Source organism: Balaenoptera acutorostrata, chromosome 16 (genome assembly GCF_949987535.1).
Source record: "Balaenoptera acutorostrata chromosome 16, mBalAcu1.1, whole genome shotgun sequence".
Taxonomy (NCBI): Eukaryota; Metazoa; Chordata; class Mammalia; order Artiodactyla; family Balaenopteridae; genus Balaenoptera; species Balaenoptera acutorostrata.
This window is the reverse complement of record NC_080079.1, coordinates 34,870,992-34,883,714: the sequence shown is the minus strand read 5'-3', so window position 1 is coordinate 34,883,714 and position 12,723 is coordinate 34,870,992. Positions and strand designations below refer to the sequence as shown.

At 38.0% G+C, this 12,723-nt stretch overlaps 1 protein-coding gene across 8 annotated transcripts in view; it reads left to right on the top strand.

Annotated features, from left to right (window-relative positions):
• EXOC6 (exocyst complex component 6) overlaps positions 1–12,723 on the top strand; it is a 215,122-nt gene that overhangs the window by 110,707 nt on the left and 91,692 nt on the right. For all 8 annotated transcript variants that reach the window (XM_057531068.1, XM_057531071.1, XM_057531072.1 and 5 more), the window contains one exon: positions 137–271. In XM_057531068.1, the coding sequence (XP_057387051.1) occupies positions 137–271 (135 nt within the window). The remainder of the gene's footprint in view (positions 1–136; positions 272–12,723) is intronic.

The following is a 12,723-nucleotide window of genomic DNA, read 5'->3' as shown; positions in this document are numbered from 1 at the left end:
AATCAGTTGTATCCTATAAAGCTATAATTATGCACAAGTGGTACAGTTGCTGGAAGTAATAATCCTAATTTTAAAAATCAAATGGCTTTGTATACATGTAACCTGCATTTCACTGGAGGCATTTTCTATTTTCTAGCTAGTGCAAATCATTATAAACACCACACACCTGGAACAAGCTTGCAAATACCTTGAGGACTTTATAACTAACATTACAAATATTTCTCAAGAAACTGTTCATACCACAAGACTTTATGGGCTCTCTACTTTTAAGGTATGTAAAAATCTGACCAAAAGTTTTTATTTCAGTCATTGTAAGCAAACTTTTAAAAAGTAAAGACAATTTTTGTTATACACGTGATTCCATTATATTTCTTTTTTTTTTTTTTAAGAGTTTTCCTTATTTTTTTTTTTTTTTAAATAATTCTTTATTTTTTATTTATTTATTTTTGGCTGTGTGGGGTCTTCGTTTCTGTGCGAGGGCTTTCTCTAGTTGCGGCAAGCGGGGGCCACTCTTCATCGCGGTGCGCAGGCCGATCACTATCGCAGCCTCTCTTGTTGCGGAGCACAGGCTCCAGACACGCAGGCTCAGTATTTGTGGCTCACGGGCCTAGTTGCTCCGCGGCATGTGGGATCTTCCCAGACCAGGGCTCGAACCCGTGTCCCCTGCATTGGCAGGCAGATTCTCAACCACTGCGCCACCAGGGAAGCCCCTCCATTATATTTCTAACAATTGAAAATTAGAGGTGATCAATGTCAACAATGAGCACATAAATGTCAGTTCCTTTTTGGCATTAAACATCTTGTTAAAATGAAGAAAAGTATATTGATTTTCTATAGCTATATTACATTTTCTTCATGTTTTGAAGACTTAGAGTAGTGCTGAATCAGTCTAACTTGATTTTCTTTCATGTTTCACAGTTTAATAGTTAATTGTATATGTAATATATATAAGTGTGTGTGTATTTGGAAATTAAAATTGTAAGAAGAATTAGACAAGTGTAAGATTTGCTTTACATCCTTTATTGGCTCTGATCTGAAGAAAAGTAAATATTGCCTTATTACATGTTATTCAAGTCCTACTCTTTTCTGAATGGACAGATTTTTGTTTTTATAATACCATGGGATATAACAAAAGATTAATTAATGGTTGTTTTAAGCATTATGAATTAAATAACTTCATAAATTTGTTATACAAACTTTTATTATTTTATTGATTTGGGATCATGTAAATGAGACACTGGCATAGTCTAGCTAAATAAATCCTTTTGCGTTGAATATTTTATTAAACTAATATAAACCATTTATTGATCCCTTATCTATAAAATAGGCTTGCTAGTTTAACCTCATAGCCCTTTCTAAGTTTTCTATTAAAAAGGATTCTCATCTTCCCTACTCTTGCTATATTATAAATTACCCAATTTATCTCCTAAAATTATAGTATAATCATTTACATTTAAAAAATTCAGTATACTTGTATTTAGATATAACTAATTTAATGTTAACAGTAACCAGACTTTGCAGTCTAGTGGTTAAGACTCCGCACTTCCAATGCAGGGGACGGAGGTTTGATCCCTGGTTGGGGAACTAAGATCCCACATGCCACGTGGTGCAACCAGAAAAACCCAAAAAACAAAAACAAAAAACAGTAACCAGACTTTGAAAGTGCGAAGTCCAGAAAAGACCCTTGGTTCCTAAAATTATCTGCCTGGCCCCCAAGTCTTATGCTCCTCTGATGATTCTTGAGCCCATGTTGTCATCCTAATCCATAAGACACAAATGCAGATGATATCTGAGTGAATGAATTAATAAAATTATTTATTAAAACTGAGACAGAAGCTGGACAAAACAGGCATTCATTTATTCAGATAGTATAGTACAGTAATTAAGGGCACATACTCTGGAGTTAGACCGCTGTGTGACGTTGGCCACATTGTTTCATTTTAACGATTCCTGGTTTTATTATCTACAAAATTAGAATAGCAATATATTATCTACCTCATACAATTATTCTGAGGATTAAAGGGGATACTTAGCACAGTGCCATTTGTTGTACATGATCTGTGCTCTGAGCACTCTGTTAGGCGCTGAAAATATAGAAATGTACCCCTGCCCTCAAGGAGCTCACAGGAGAAAAAACTATGAAAAGACACTTGACAATATGATATAATAAGTACCATAATATAGGAGGAGACTCCACAAACTTGTAGACATTTATTTATCCAAAAATTGATTCTTTGCTTCAATATTAGATTTTACACAATCCTTTTTCTTTCTTGCTCTCTGTCCTTATGTCCATGTGTTACTCATATGCTGTCAAGAAGGGATCTACTAGGGAATGGAGTTGTAAGCATATTTAACTATTAACATTATATTTAATAGGCTTACTCTGTACTTTGATTAAAACATGAAATGCGGGCTTCCCTGGTGGCGCAGTGGTTGAGAGTCTGCCTGCCGATGCGGGCGACACGGGTTCGAGCCCTGGTCTGGTCTGGGAAGGTCCCACATGCCGCGGAGCAACTAGGCCCGTGAGCCACAATTACTGAGCCTGCGCGTCTGGAGCCTGTGCTCCGCAACAAGAGAGGCCGCGATAGCTATAGGCCCGCGCACCGTGATGAAGAGTGGCCCCCACTTGCCACAACTAGAGAAAGCCCTCGCACAGAAACGAAGACCCAACACAGCCATAAATAAATAAATAAAAAATTAAAAAAAAAAAAACATGAAATGCGTTGACATCTGGTGTATCTAGGGATCTTCAAGCAATTTTTCTTATCAGTTGTAAGTCAAAGAACCACACATACTGGAACATGATGCCTCAGATTAAGGAATCTTGGAACTACACTTCTCAAAATCTGCCTGTTGAGAGGGAGTGTTTAGAAATGTTAGCTCTGGTCCATCGTTCCAGTGGTCCTTAAGTTGTAGATATTTAGTTGAAGCTACAACTGCCATAGGATACCCCTTGGGTTTTCTAGGAAATCAAGTTCAGCCTGTACAAATAGTAGAGCATCCTTATTTTTTGTTGTTTATTTTTTGTTTTATTTTTGCACAGAACTCAGGAAACCCTTTCTGTTTTATGATATAAAAACAAGAGCTATTTCAAGCTCAATATTTGAAGGTTAAGTGTTCTTCAACTCTTCCTTTGATCTGTTTCAAGAGGAATTTGTCTTAAACTGTGCTATGAGAAAGCAATTCAACAGGGAGAATCATTAAATCAACATTAAAGTGAATTACTAAGGGAGATTGGGGGAATTTCCATTCACAGTGAATAGTCAATCTGTAGATGATTAAAGTACAGTCTTGATTACAGACATTAGCATGGATTGCTTAGTTAACCTCTTAGCCTAATTCTTTTCAGTCCAGTGACCTGATCAAACATATTTCTATTTAGTTGCTTAATGATTATAGAAGTAAGCACTTACATGATCCTTTTACCCATACCTCCATTTGCTTCCCCTCCAAAATCCCACATATGCATATACAAAGTGGTAGATTTTATATCATATTTGTTTACTTTATGAAATATTATATAGACTGCCTTGTTAGCTTGCCTTTCATTGTACTAAATCTGTGAGTGATACAAAAGAGGTAAAGTAAGTAGTTCCTGCCCTCAAGCAGTACCACAGCTTTTTGAAATTAACCTGGACCCACACTGAGAGCTACTTGAAGCTAATATAAGACTTCTAACTGAAAAGATTTGCATCAGAATAGAGGCGAAAATGGGAATACCATTCCCTTTTTAATCTGTGTAGAGAAATGGCCCAGTTCTTTTTCTTTGGCATCAGAGCTTTTAAACTTTGCTCCCTGGAGCTTTTCCAACCTGCCACCCTGAAGAGTCCTTTCCTTTTGAGTCCTGGCAGTGATTGCAACTGTAAATGCCTAGAAAGAATATGCTTGCGATTCTTTTTCAGTTTGCCTTTTTTAATCTATTGATGAGTATGTAGCAAAGTGTTTTTAGGATTATGACTAAAGTGACAGTGGTAAATTATCTTTGATTAAGGGCTTGAAATTCTCTTCCTGTGGAGCAAGGACATGGTACGTGGACTCTAAAAAAACTTATTTTTTTAAATGTAACATTCATATATAAGCACACACAATTTATAAATGCAATAATTATAAATAGATATAGCTCAATTAATTATTAAAAAGTGAACACAGACTTCCAGTTTCTAGTCCGGCATGTAAAGAGCTGGGAAGTTATCACTCTGTGCCAGCAAGTAAAAAGCTGAGAAAACTGAAAAAATCAACTCTTCCTTGATCTTTCAGAGAAGTAAGACCACAGGACACACTGCTGCCCCAAAATTGGAGAAGTAGGCAAATACAGAGAATCACAACTTAATGGAGTAGAAACCCATAGGAATCATTACTGGGGTAGGAAAACCTGAAGTATAATTAATGAATATTAGAAAATCAGTATGGACAAGTTTGAGAGTTAAAACTCCAGGGGAGCCCAGTCTTAGAGGGGGCACCAAGTTCTCCCAGTGAAGATTTGAGGAAAATCCTCTTACATTTCCAGCAGGGGCAAGGGAAAAGGAACCATTTTGAAATATGCCAGAGCATTCTGTTCTTTAAGCATTCTGTTTTTCTAAACAAGTCCTAACCTCAAAATAAACTGTTTACCAGTGCCTAAACTAATGGGGGAAGGGAAACACCCAACTCCAGCCTGCTCTGGCCATCCTGTCCAACTTGAGGGGTGGAAATGAAAAGCAGATGTGAAGTGCACAGCTAAGGGGCAAAGGCTTGCTTAAAGATGAAGACCTAATCGTAGTACTAAAGAACACTTCCCCTCTCCCACTGTCTTACTGCCACATTACTAAAGGCCTAATTACTGCAGTTCTTTTCACCCAGTACACCATGTCCAGCTATCAGGAAAAAATTACAAGGCAGACTAAAAGACAAAAAATACAGTTTGAAGAGATAGATACGGTATTAGAACCATATTCAGATATGTCAGGACTATTGGAATTATCAGACCAGGAATTTTTTTTAAAAAAACCTATGATTAGTATGCTAAATACTTTAATGGATAAAGCAGACAGCATGCAGGAACAGATGGGTAATGTAAGCAGAGAGATGGAGAATTTAAGAAAGAATCAAAAAGAAATGCTAGAGATAAAAAACACTGCAACAGAGATGAATAATGCCTTTGATGGACCTATCAGTAGATTGGGCATGGCTGAAAAAAGACTCTGAGCTTGGGAATCTGTCAATAGAAACTTCCAAAACAGAAAAGCAAAGAAAAAAACACTGAACAAGAATATCCAAGAACTGTGGGACGACTACAAAAGGTGTAGCATACATGCAATGGGAATATTAGAAGGAGAAAAAAGAGAGAAAGGAACAGAAGCAATATTTGTTCCAATAATGACAGAGATTTCTCCCAAATTTATGTCATACAACAAACCATGTATTCGAAAAGCTTAGAGAACACCAAGCAGGATAAATACCGAAATAATTACACCTTAGGCATATCATGTTCAAAACTGCACAAAATTAAAGATAAAAAATCCTGGGCTTCCCTGGTGGCGCAGTGGTTGAGAATCTGCCTGCCAATGCAGGGGACATGGGTTCAAGCCCTGGTCTGGGAAGATCCCACATGCCGCGGAGCAACTAGGCCCGTGAGCCACAACTACTGAGCCTGCGCGTCTGGAGCCTGTGCTCCGCAACAAGAGAGGCTGCGATAATGAGAGGCCCGCGCACCGCGATGAAAAGTGGCCCCCACTTGCCGCAACTAGAGAAAGCCCTCGCACAGAAACGAAGACCCAACACAGCCATAAATAAATAAATTTAAAAAAAAAAGAAAGAAATACAACCAAATTAATTTTTAAAAAAAAGATAAAAAATCCTTCAAGAATCTAGAGGAAAAAGCTTACCTAGACTAACAAAGATAAGAGTTACATCTTACTTCTCTTCATAAACCATGTAAGCAAGAAGAGAATGGAGGAAAATATTTGAAGTGTTGAGAGAAAAACACCAATGTAAAATTTTATATACTATGAAATTATCCTTCAAAAGTGAAGGAAGGGCTTCCCTGGTGGCGCAGTGGTTGAGAATCTGCCTGCTAATGCAGGGGACACGGGTTCGAGCCCTGGTCTGGGAAGATCCCACATGCCACGGAGCAGCTGGGCCCGTGAGCCACAATTGCTGAGCCTGCGCGTCTGGAGCCTGTGCCCCGCAACGGGAGGGGCCGCGATGGAGAAAGGCCCGCGCACCGCGATGAAGAGCGGTCCCCGCACCGCGATGAAGAGTGGCCCCCGCTTGCCGCAACTGGAGAAAGCCCTCGCACGAACCGAAGACCCAATACAGACAAAAATAAATTAATTAATTAATTAAAAAGAAAATCCTTAAAAAAAAAAAAAAAAAAAAAAATGAAGGAAAAATACTTCCTCAGACAAACAAAAATTGAGGAAATTTGTTGCCAGTAGACCTGCCTTGCAAGAAATGTTAAAATAACTTCTTTAGAGGTAAAGAAAATGATACAGGTCAGAAACTTGGATCTATATAAAGAAAGGAAGAGCATCAGAGAAAGTACAAGTGAAGGTAAAATTCTTAATTGATCTAATAGATAACAGTTTGTTCAAAAGAATAATAGCAACGTGTTCAATTATGTATGCTTAGCAGTACCATCTCTTGGAGATGGTACTCAAAGACAGTTTAGATAGCTAATAGCTCTCATTTCTATGCAAGGTAATCAACTTCTGTTGAGAGCAGACTCCAAGAGTATTGAGTATAGGCAGAAATTCTCCCCCTCTGGATAAGAATTAGTTGGTGACGTTGGTGGAATCAACAAATGTCACTGGATAGGTGCACAGTACCTATGATTGAAGGATCACTGGCTTCTAAAAGATTATAGGTGTAACTGGAACCGAAAAATCTCTTCTTGTTGTTCAGGTCCTTGGGGTGATTAGGGTGAAGTAATGCAAAATGCTGCCAGTAATGTCTAGTAAATTCCATTAATTTCTGCAAAAAAAAAAAAAAAAAATCATTACCCTAACACCAAAACCAAACAAATACATTATAAGAAAAGAAAACTACAGACCAATATCTGACATGAACATAGATGCAAAAATCCTTAGCAAAATATTATCAGATTGAATCTAGCAATTTATAAAAGGAATTCTACATCATGACCAAGTAGGATTTATCCTACTATGCAAAGCTTGTTCATCATTCAAAAATCAATTAATATGATCCATCACATCAGCAAGCTAAAGAAGAACAATTACATGGTTATATCAATAAATACAGAAAAAGCATTTGATAAGATTCAACCCCCATTCTTGATAAAAACTATCAGTAAACTTGTAATAGAGGAGAACTTCCTCAACTTCATAAAGAGTATCTACAAAAAACCTACAGTTAGCATCATACTTAATGGTGAGAAACTTGAAGTTTTCCCACTAACGTTAGGAACTAGGCAAGGATGTTCCCTTTCACCACTCCTTTTCAACATCATACAGGAAGTTCTAGCTAATGCAGTAAGAAAAAGAAATAAAAGATATACCAATTGTGAAGGGAGAAGTAAAACCATTTTTCTTTGCAAATGATATGACTGTTTATGTAGAAACTTTGAAAGAATTAAAAAAAAAAACCTTCTGAAACTAATTAGCAACTATAACAAAGTTTCAAGGCATAAGGTTAAAGTATGAAAGTTAATAGCTTTCCTATTTATCAGTGCATTAAGTGGCTCAAGCTGCCATAAAAAACAAACAAACAAAAAGCCATAGACTATGTGGCTTAAACAAGAATAATTTATTTTCTCACAGTTCTAGAGGCTGGAAGTCAGAGATTAAGGTACCAGCATGGTAGGTACTGGCTTACGGATGGCCACCTTATCCCTGTGTCCTCATATGGTAGACAGCAAAAGAGCTCTGATGGCTCCTCCATTTCTTATAAGGGTGCTAATCCCATCATGAGGGCCCCGTTCCTCATGACCTCCTCTAAACCTAATTATCCAAAGTCCCCATCTCCAAATACCATCACACTGGGGGTTAGGGCTTCAACATATGAATTTTGGAGGCACATAATTCAGTCCATAACGTTCTGCCCTGATCCCCAAAATTCATGTCCTTGCATCCAAAATACACTCATTTCATCCCAAGAGCCCCCAAAGTCTTAACTTGTTCCAGCGTTAACTCTAAGTTCTTACACCCAAAATCTTATCTAAATATCATTTAAATCATATATGGGTGAAACTCCAGATATGATTCATTCTAAGGCACAATTCCTCTCCAGTTGCGAACCTGTGAAACCAGACAAGTCATGTGCTTCTAAGATATAACTGTGGGACAGGCATAGGATAGCAGTTCCATTCCAATAGGAAGAAAGAGAAAAGAAGGAAAGGGGTGACAGGTCCCAAGCAAGTCCAAAACTTAGCATGGTGAATTTCATTAGATCATAAGGCTCAAGACTAATCCTCTTTGGTTTAGTATTCTGCTTTCTAGCCTTGCTGAGGTGGGGGTTGTGCCTCTGCAGCTCTGCCTGGAGGGAGCCCACCCACAAGGCTCTGGGTGGCTGCCTTCTGACTTGTTGAATCTGAGACAGTGGCCCCCCTTTTTGAACCAAAGAGGCAGCTCTGATGATCTCTGAATTACCTTAGGGGTTATTATTCACTTGTCTTGAAGAATAGCACATAGTTGTTGCTATTAGCTCTGTGGTCCTGTCCTGTAACATCTAAGAAGTCCAGTAGCCTCCCTTCATTTTCAAATTGGCAGTTTCTGCTCATGTAGTCCCATAATATCTTATTTATGTGTGTATGTATGTATTTATTTATTTTTGGCTGTGTTGGGTCTTCGTTGCTGTGCGCGGGCTTTCTCTAGTTGCCGTAAGCGGGGGCTACTCTTCTTTGCGGTGCGCGGGCTTCTCATTGTAGTGGCTTCTCTTGTTGCAGAGCACCGGCTCTAGGTGCGCAGGCTCCAGTAATTGTGGCACGCGGGCTCAGTAGTTGTGGTTCGCGGGCTCTAGAGCGCAGGCTCAGTAGTTGTGGCGCACGGGTTTAGTTGCTTCGTGGCATGTGGGTTCTTCCCGGACCAGAGATCGAACCCCTATCCCCTGCATTGGCAGGTGGATTCTTAACCCCTGCACCACCAGGGAAGTCCCCCATAATCTCTTTACCAAGTGATAGTTTAGCTATACCCTTGGAGTTCTCTTGCTCACCTGCTTTCTCAATTTTTGCAGTATGGACAAGTTGAGAATTTTCCACATCTTTAAGTTCTGATTCCTTTTTGCTTAACAATTTTTTATTCAATTCATTTCTCTCTTTTCTCATTTTACTGTAAGCAGTCAGTATGAACCAAGCTGCTCCTTCAGTACTTTGCTTAGAAATCTCCTCAGCTAAATATCCAATTTCATTGCTCACAAGTCTGTCTTCCACAAAACACTAAAACATGAACATAATTTAGACACTCTGTATGACACTGTAATGGTGGATATATGTCTTGATACATTTGTCCAAACCCATAGAATATACAGCACCAAGAGTGAACCTTAATTTAAACTATGGCCTTTGAATAATAATGATATTTCAATGTAGGTTCATTTATGGTAACAAATATACCTCACTGGGGGGCATTTGACAGTGGCAATGTGGGGTCAGGAGGTATATGGGAAATCACTGTACCTTACTCTCAATTTTGCTATGCACCTAAAACTGCTCTAAAAAATAAATTCTATTTAAATTGAAAAAAAGTGAACTCACCCATGTAATTATGAAATCAAGAAATAAAACATTAGGTAAGTAGTATTGTAGAAGCCTTCCTCATCCCTCTTCCCAGTCATTATCTCTGCCTTTCAGTACTGACTCTTAATAGTACTGATTAGTTTTGTCTGTTTGGGGCACTATTTATATGGAATCATATATAGTACATCTTTTTGTGTATCTCACTTCTTTCACTCAATGTGATATTTTGGAATATTTCATTTGTGTTGCTGCATGTAGCTATAGTTTATTTTCAATTCAGTGTAGTATTCCATTATGAAATTTACTACAATTTATTTTCAGCTACTCAGAGACTTGTTTTTGCTTTCTTCTTGATTATTGACTGCAAATGTGACCTCTGAATAACTGAGGTGTTGTTGTATGAATAAAATAAAATTCTTCTTTATTTAATTTTTAGTGGTAAAGATATAAATTCATAAACTGATATAATCATACTTTTCAAACTAGTACGGTGTTAGGAAGTTTAAAAATTTCTCATTTAAGTTATAACTGTTATATTATTTTACATATAAAGTTGATTTATTTCTGCTTTGCTATAACACTTGCAATATTACTTCTTGACTGATTAATTACATTTCAACTTCTGATTACTCATGTGCTTTGTACATAGTCTTGTGTTATTGGTGGAGTGTTCCTTTGTACAACTTAGTGTTTTATTTATGCAACTTGGTTGTCATTTTTAAAAGGTATGTGACATTTATTTCTTTTGTCACTCATTACCACCAGCTTCTCCTTATCTTCCCCCCATTAGAGAGGGCTGCATAAAGCAGTTTCATGCTTGCAGCTGATTTAATACATTTGAATGACATACAGTCCTAAAAGATAGATCAGAAAAAAGCAAAAAGCCAAAGCTTAAATATTTATTGAATAAATAATTAGTTTAATTATACAGAAAAGTAAAAAATGGGGATGCTACTTCACCAAAAATATAAAAGCTAACAAAAAAAAAAAGCATTTTTCAGCTCTGTAAGCAAAAGAGGAAGATCACAAAATTTATGGACCCCATTGACACATGAATGTGCTCAGCTTTCTGTTTTTCTGTAATTTATCATCAGTAGTCAGTTACTTACAGCAAGTGCCTCTTATAAAGGTGTGGAAAGCAGAAACAGAATAGGGAAGGAAATGGTTGAGGATACTTTAAAAAGCTGTTTATATCAGATGATGTGCAAACCTGATCACAGACAACCTAGATTACCTAAGAAGTGGCAGATGCTACACCAAAGCCCCTAGATATTCTTAAAAACTTTTGAGATACAGAACTTCCTGAAAACTGGAACGGTAAATATGTAGCACTTGCCTTTTTAAAAGAAAAAGGAGGTAATTTGGTAATTTGAGAATTAGAAAATGATTCAATTTATAATGATTTACAACAGTCCCAGATAATCCAGAAGCTGGATTTTGAATTATTCTAGACTCTGATTCTAGTTCAAAACATATATTGCCCTTTTTGGCCTATTGTTAGAAGTGGAGTAGCTTAGCAAGTGGCTCTGTGGTAGACTTAGGTTTTTCTAGGACCTACTTTGGTAAGGAGCAAGAAATGAAATACTTTGTCCTGGGACTTCCCTGGTGGCACAGTGGTTAAGAATCCGCCTGCCAGTGCAGGGAACATGGGTTTGATCCCTGCTCCAGGAAGATCCCACATGCCGCCGAGCAACTAAGCCTGTGCACCACAACTAAGCCTGCGATCTAGAGCCCGCGAGCCACAACTACTGAGGCCGTGTGCCACAACTACAGAGTCCACATGCCGCAACTACTGAAGCCCGCGTGCCTAGAGCCCGTGCTCCGCATCAAGAGAAGCCACCGCGATGAGAAGCCCACTCACCACAGCTAGAGAAAGCCCATGCACGGCAATGAAGACCCAACGTAGCCAAAAAAAAAAAAAAAGAAATACTTTGTCCTATCTAAAGTGAGGCTTTGATTGTGTCCCAAAGGACATTTTAAAAAATAAATTTATTTATTTATTTATTTAGTTTCAGCTTCAGGAGTTGTGCATTGGCAGGCGGATTCTTAACCACTGCGCCACCAGGGAAGTCCCCCAAAGGACATTTTTCTGGGACAAATCAATAATTGCTTGGAACTTTTCATCTAAACTGATAGTTTTGGACTGGGAGTATATATTAAATCATATTTATAGAGCAAAAATATATTTCTATTGTACTGTGCTAGTTGCTGAGGAAGGGTTGTGGAATGGTTCTTAACCACTAGGATTTTTTAATCTAAAAGGGCAGATAACTACAAAGAAATAACGACAGTGTATAACAAATAGAAAAATGTGGTCCTGTAGACATGTTTGATTTGATTTATAGCATTTGGAATCTCACCTTTAGATGAGGTTTATGCTCCATAGTCATCCTACCTGCCACAGTCACCTTGCCAGTCATTCTCATTTATGTTTCCCTGCCTGGACCCTGAAGGCATTTGGGTATTGCATCAATTTGGAGCATGGGTAGGATTGCAATCAGCAGAGATGAGGGAAGGGAAGAACTGGTATAAACCCGTTCTTAGAAGCTAGAAAGCTCAAGATAAGAAAGCTCAGAGATCCTGAACCTGAAATGCAATGACCCAGCAGAAGGGATATAAAATCATATTTATTTATTTTGTGTTAATAAGCATGCATATTTTGTTTAAAAATCATGTTTGGTTTACATGTGTTTTGAATGTTTCTTCTGGGGGAAAATATAATTCTTTCTCGACAGTTGGTATCAGGTTCCTTAAATTCTGTCTTCAGCTTCTTTTTCTCTCATCTGAGCCTTAGCTTTCTGTGTGCTACTTTAGCTTTTATTATCTTTTTTTAAGAACTATTTATTTATTTATTTATTTATTTGGCTGCATCGGGCCTTAATTGTGGTACTCGGGATCTTCAGTCTTCGTTACAGCATGCGGGATCTTTTTAGTTGCAGCATGCAGGATCTAATTCCCTGACCAGGGATCAAACTCGGGCCCCCTGCATAGGGAGCACAGAGTCTTAGCCACTGGACCACCAAGGAAGTCCCAGCTTTTATTATCTAAGT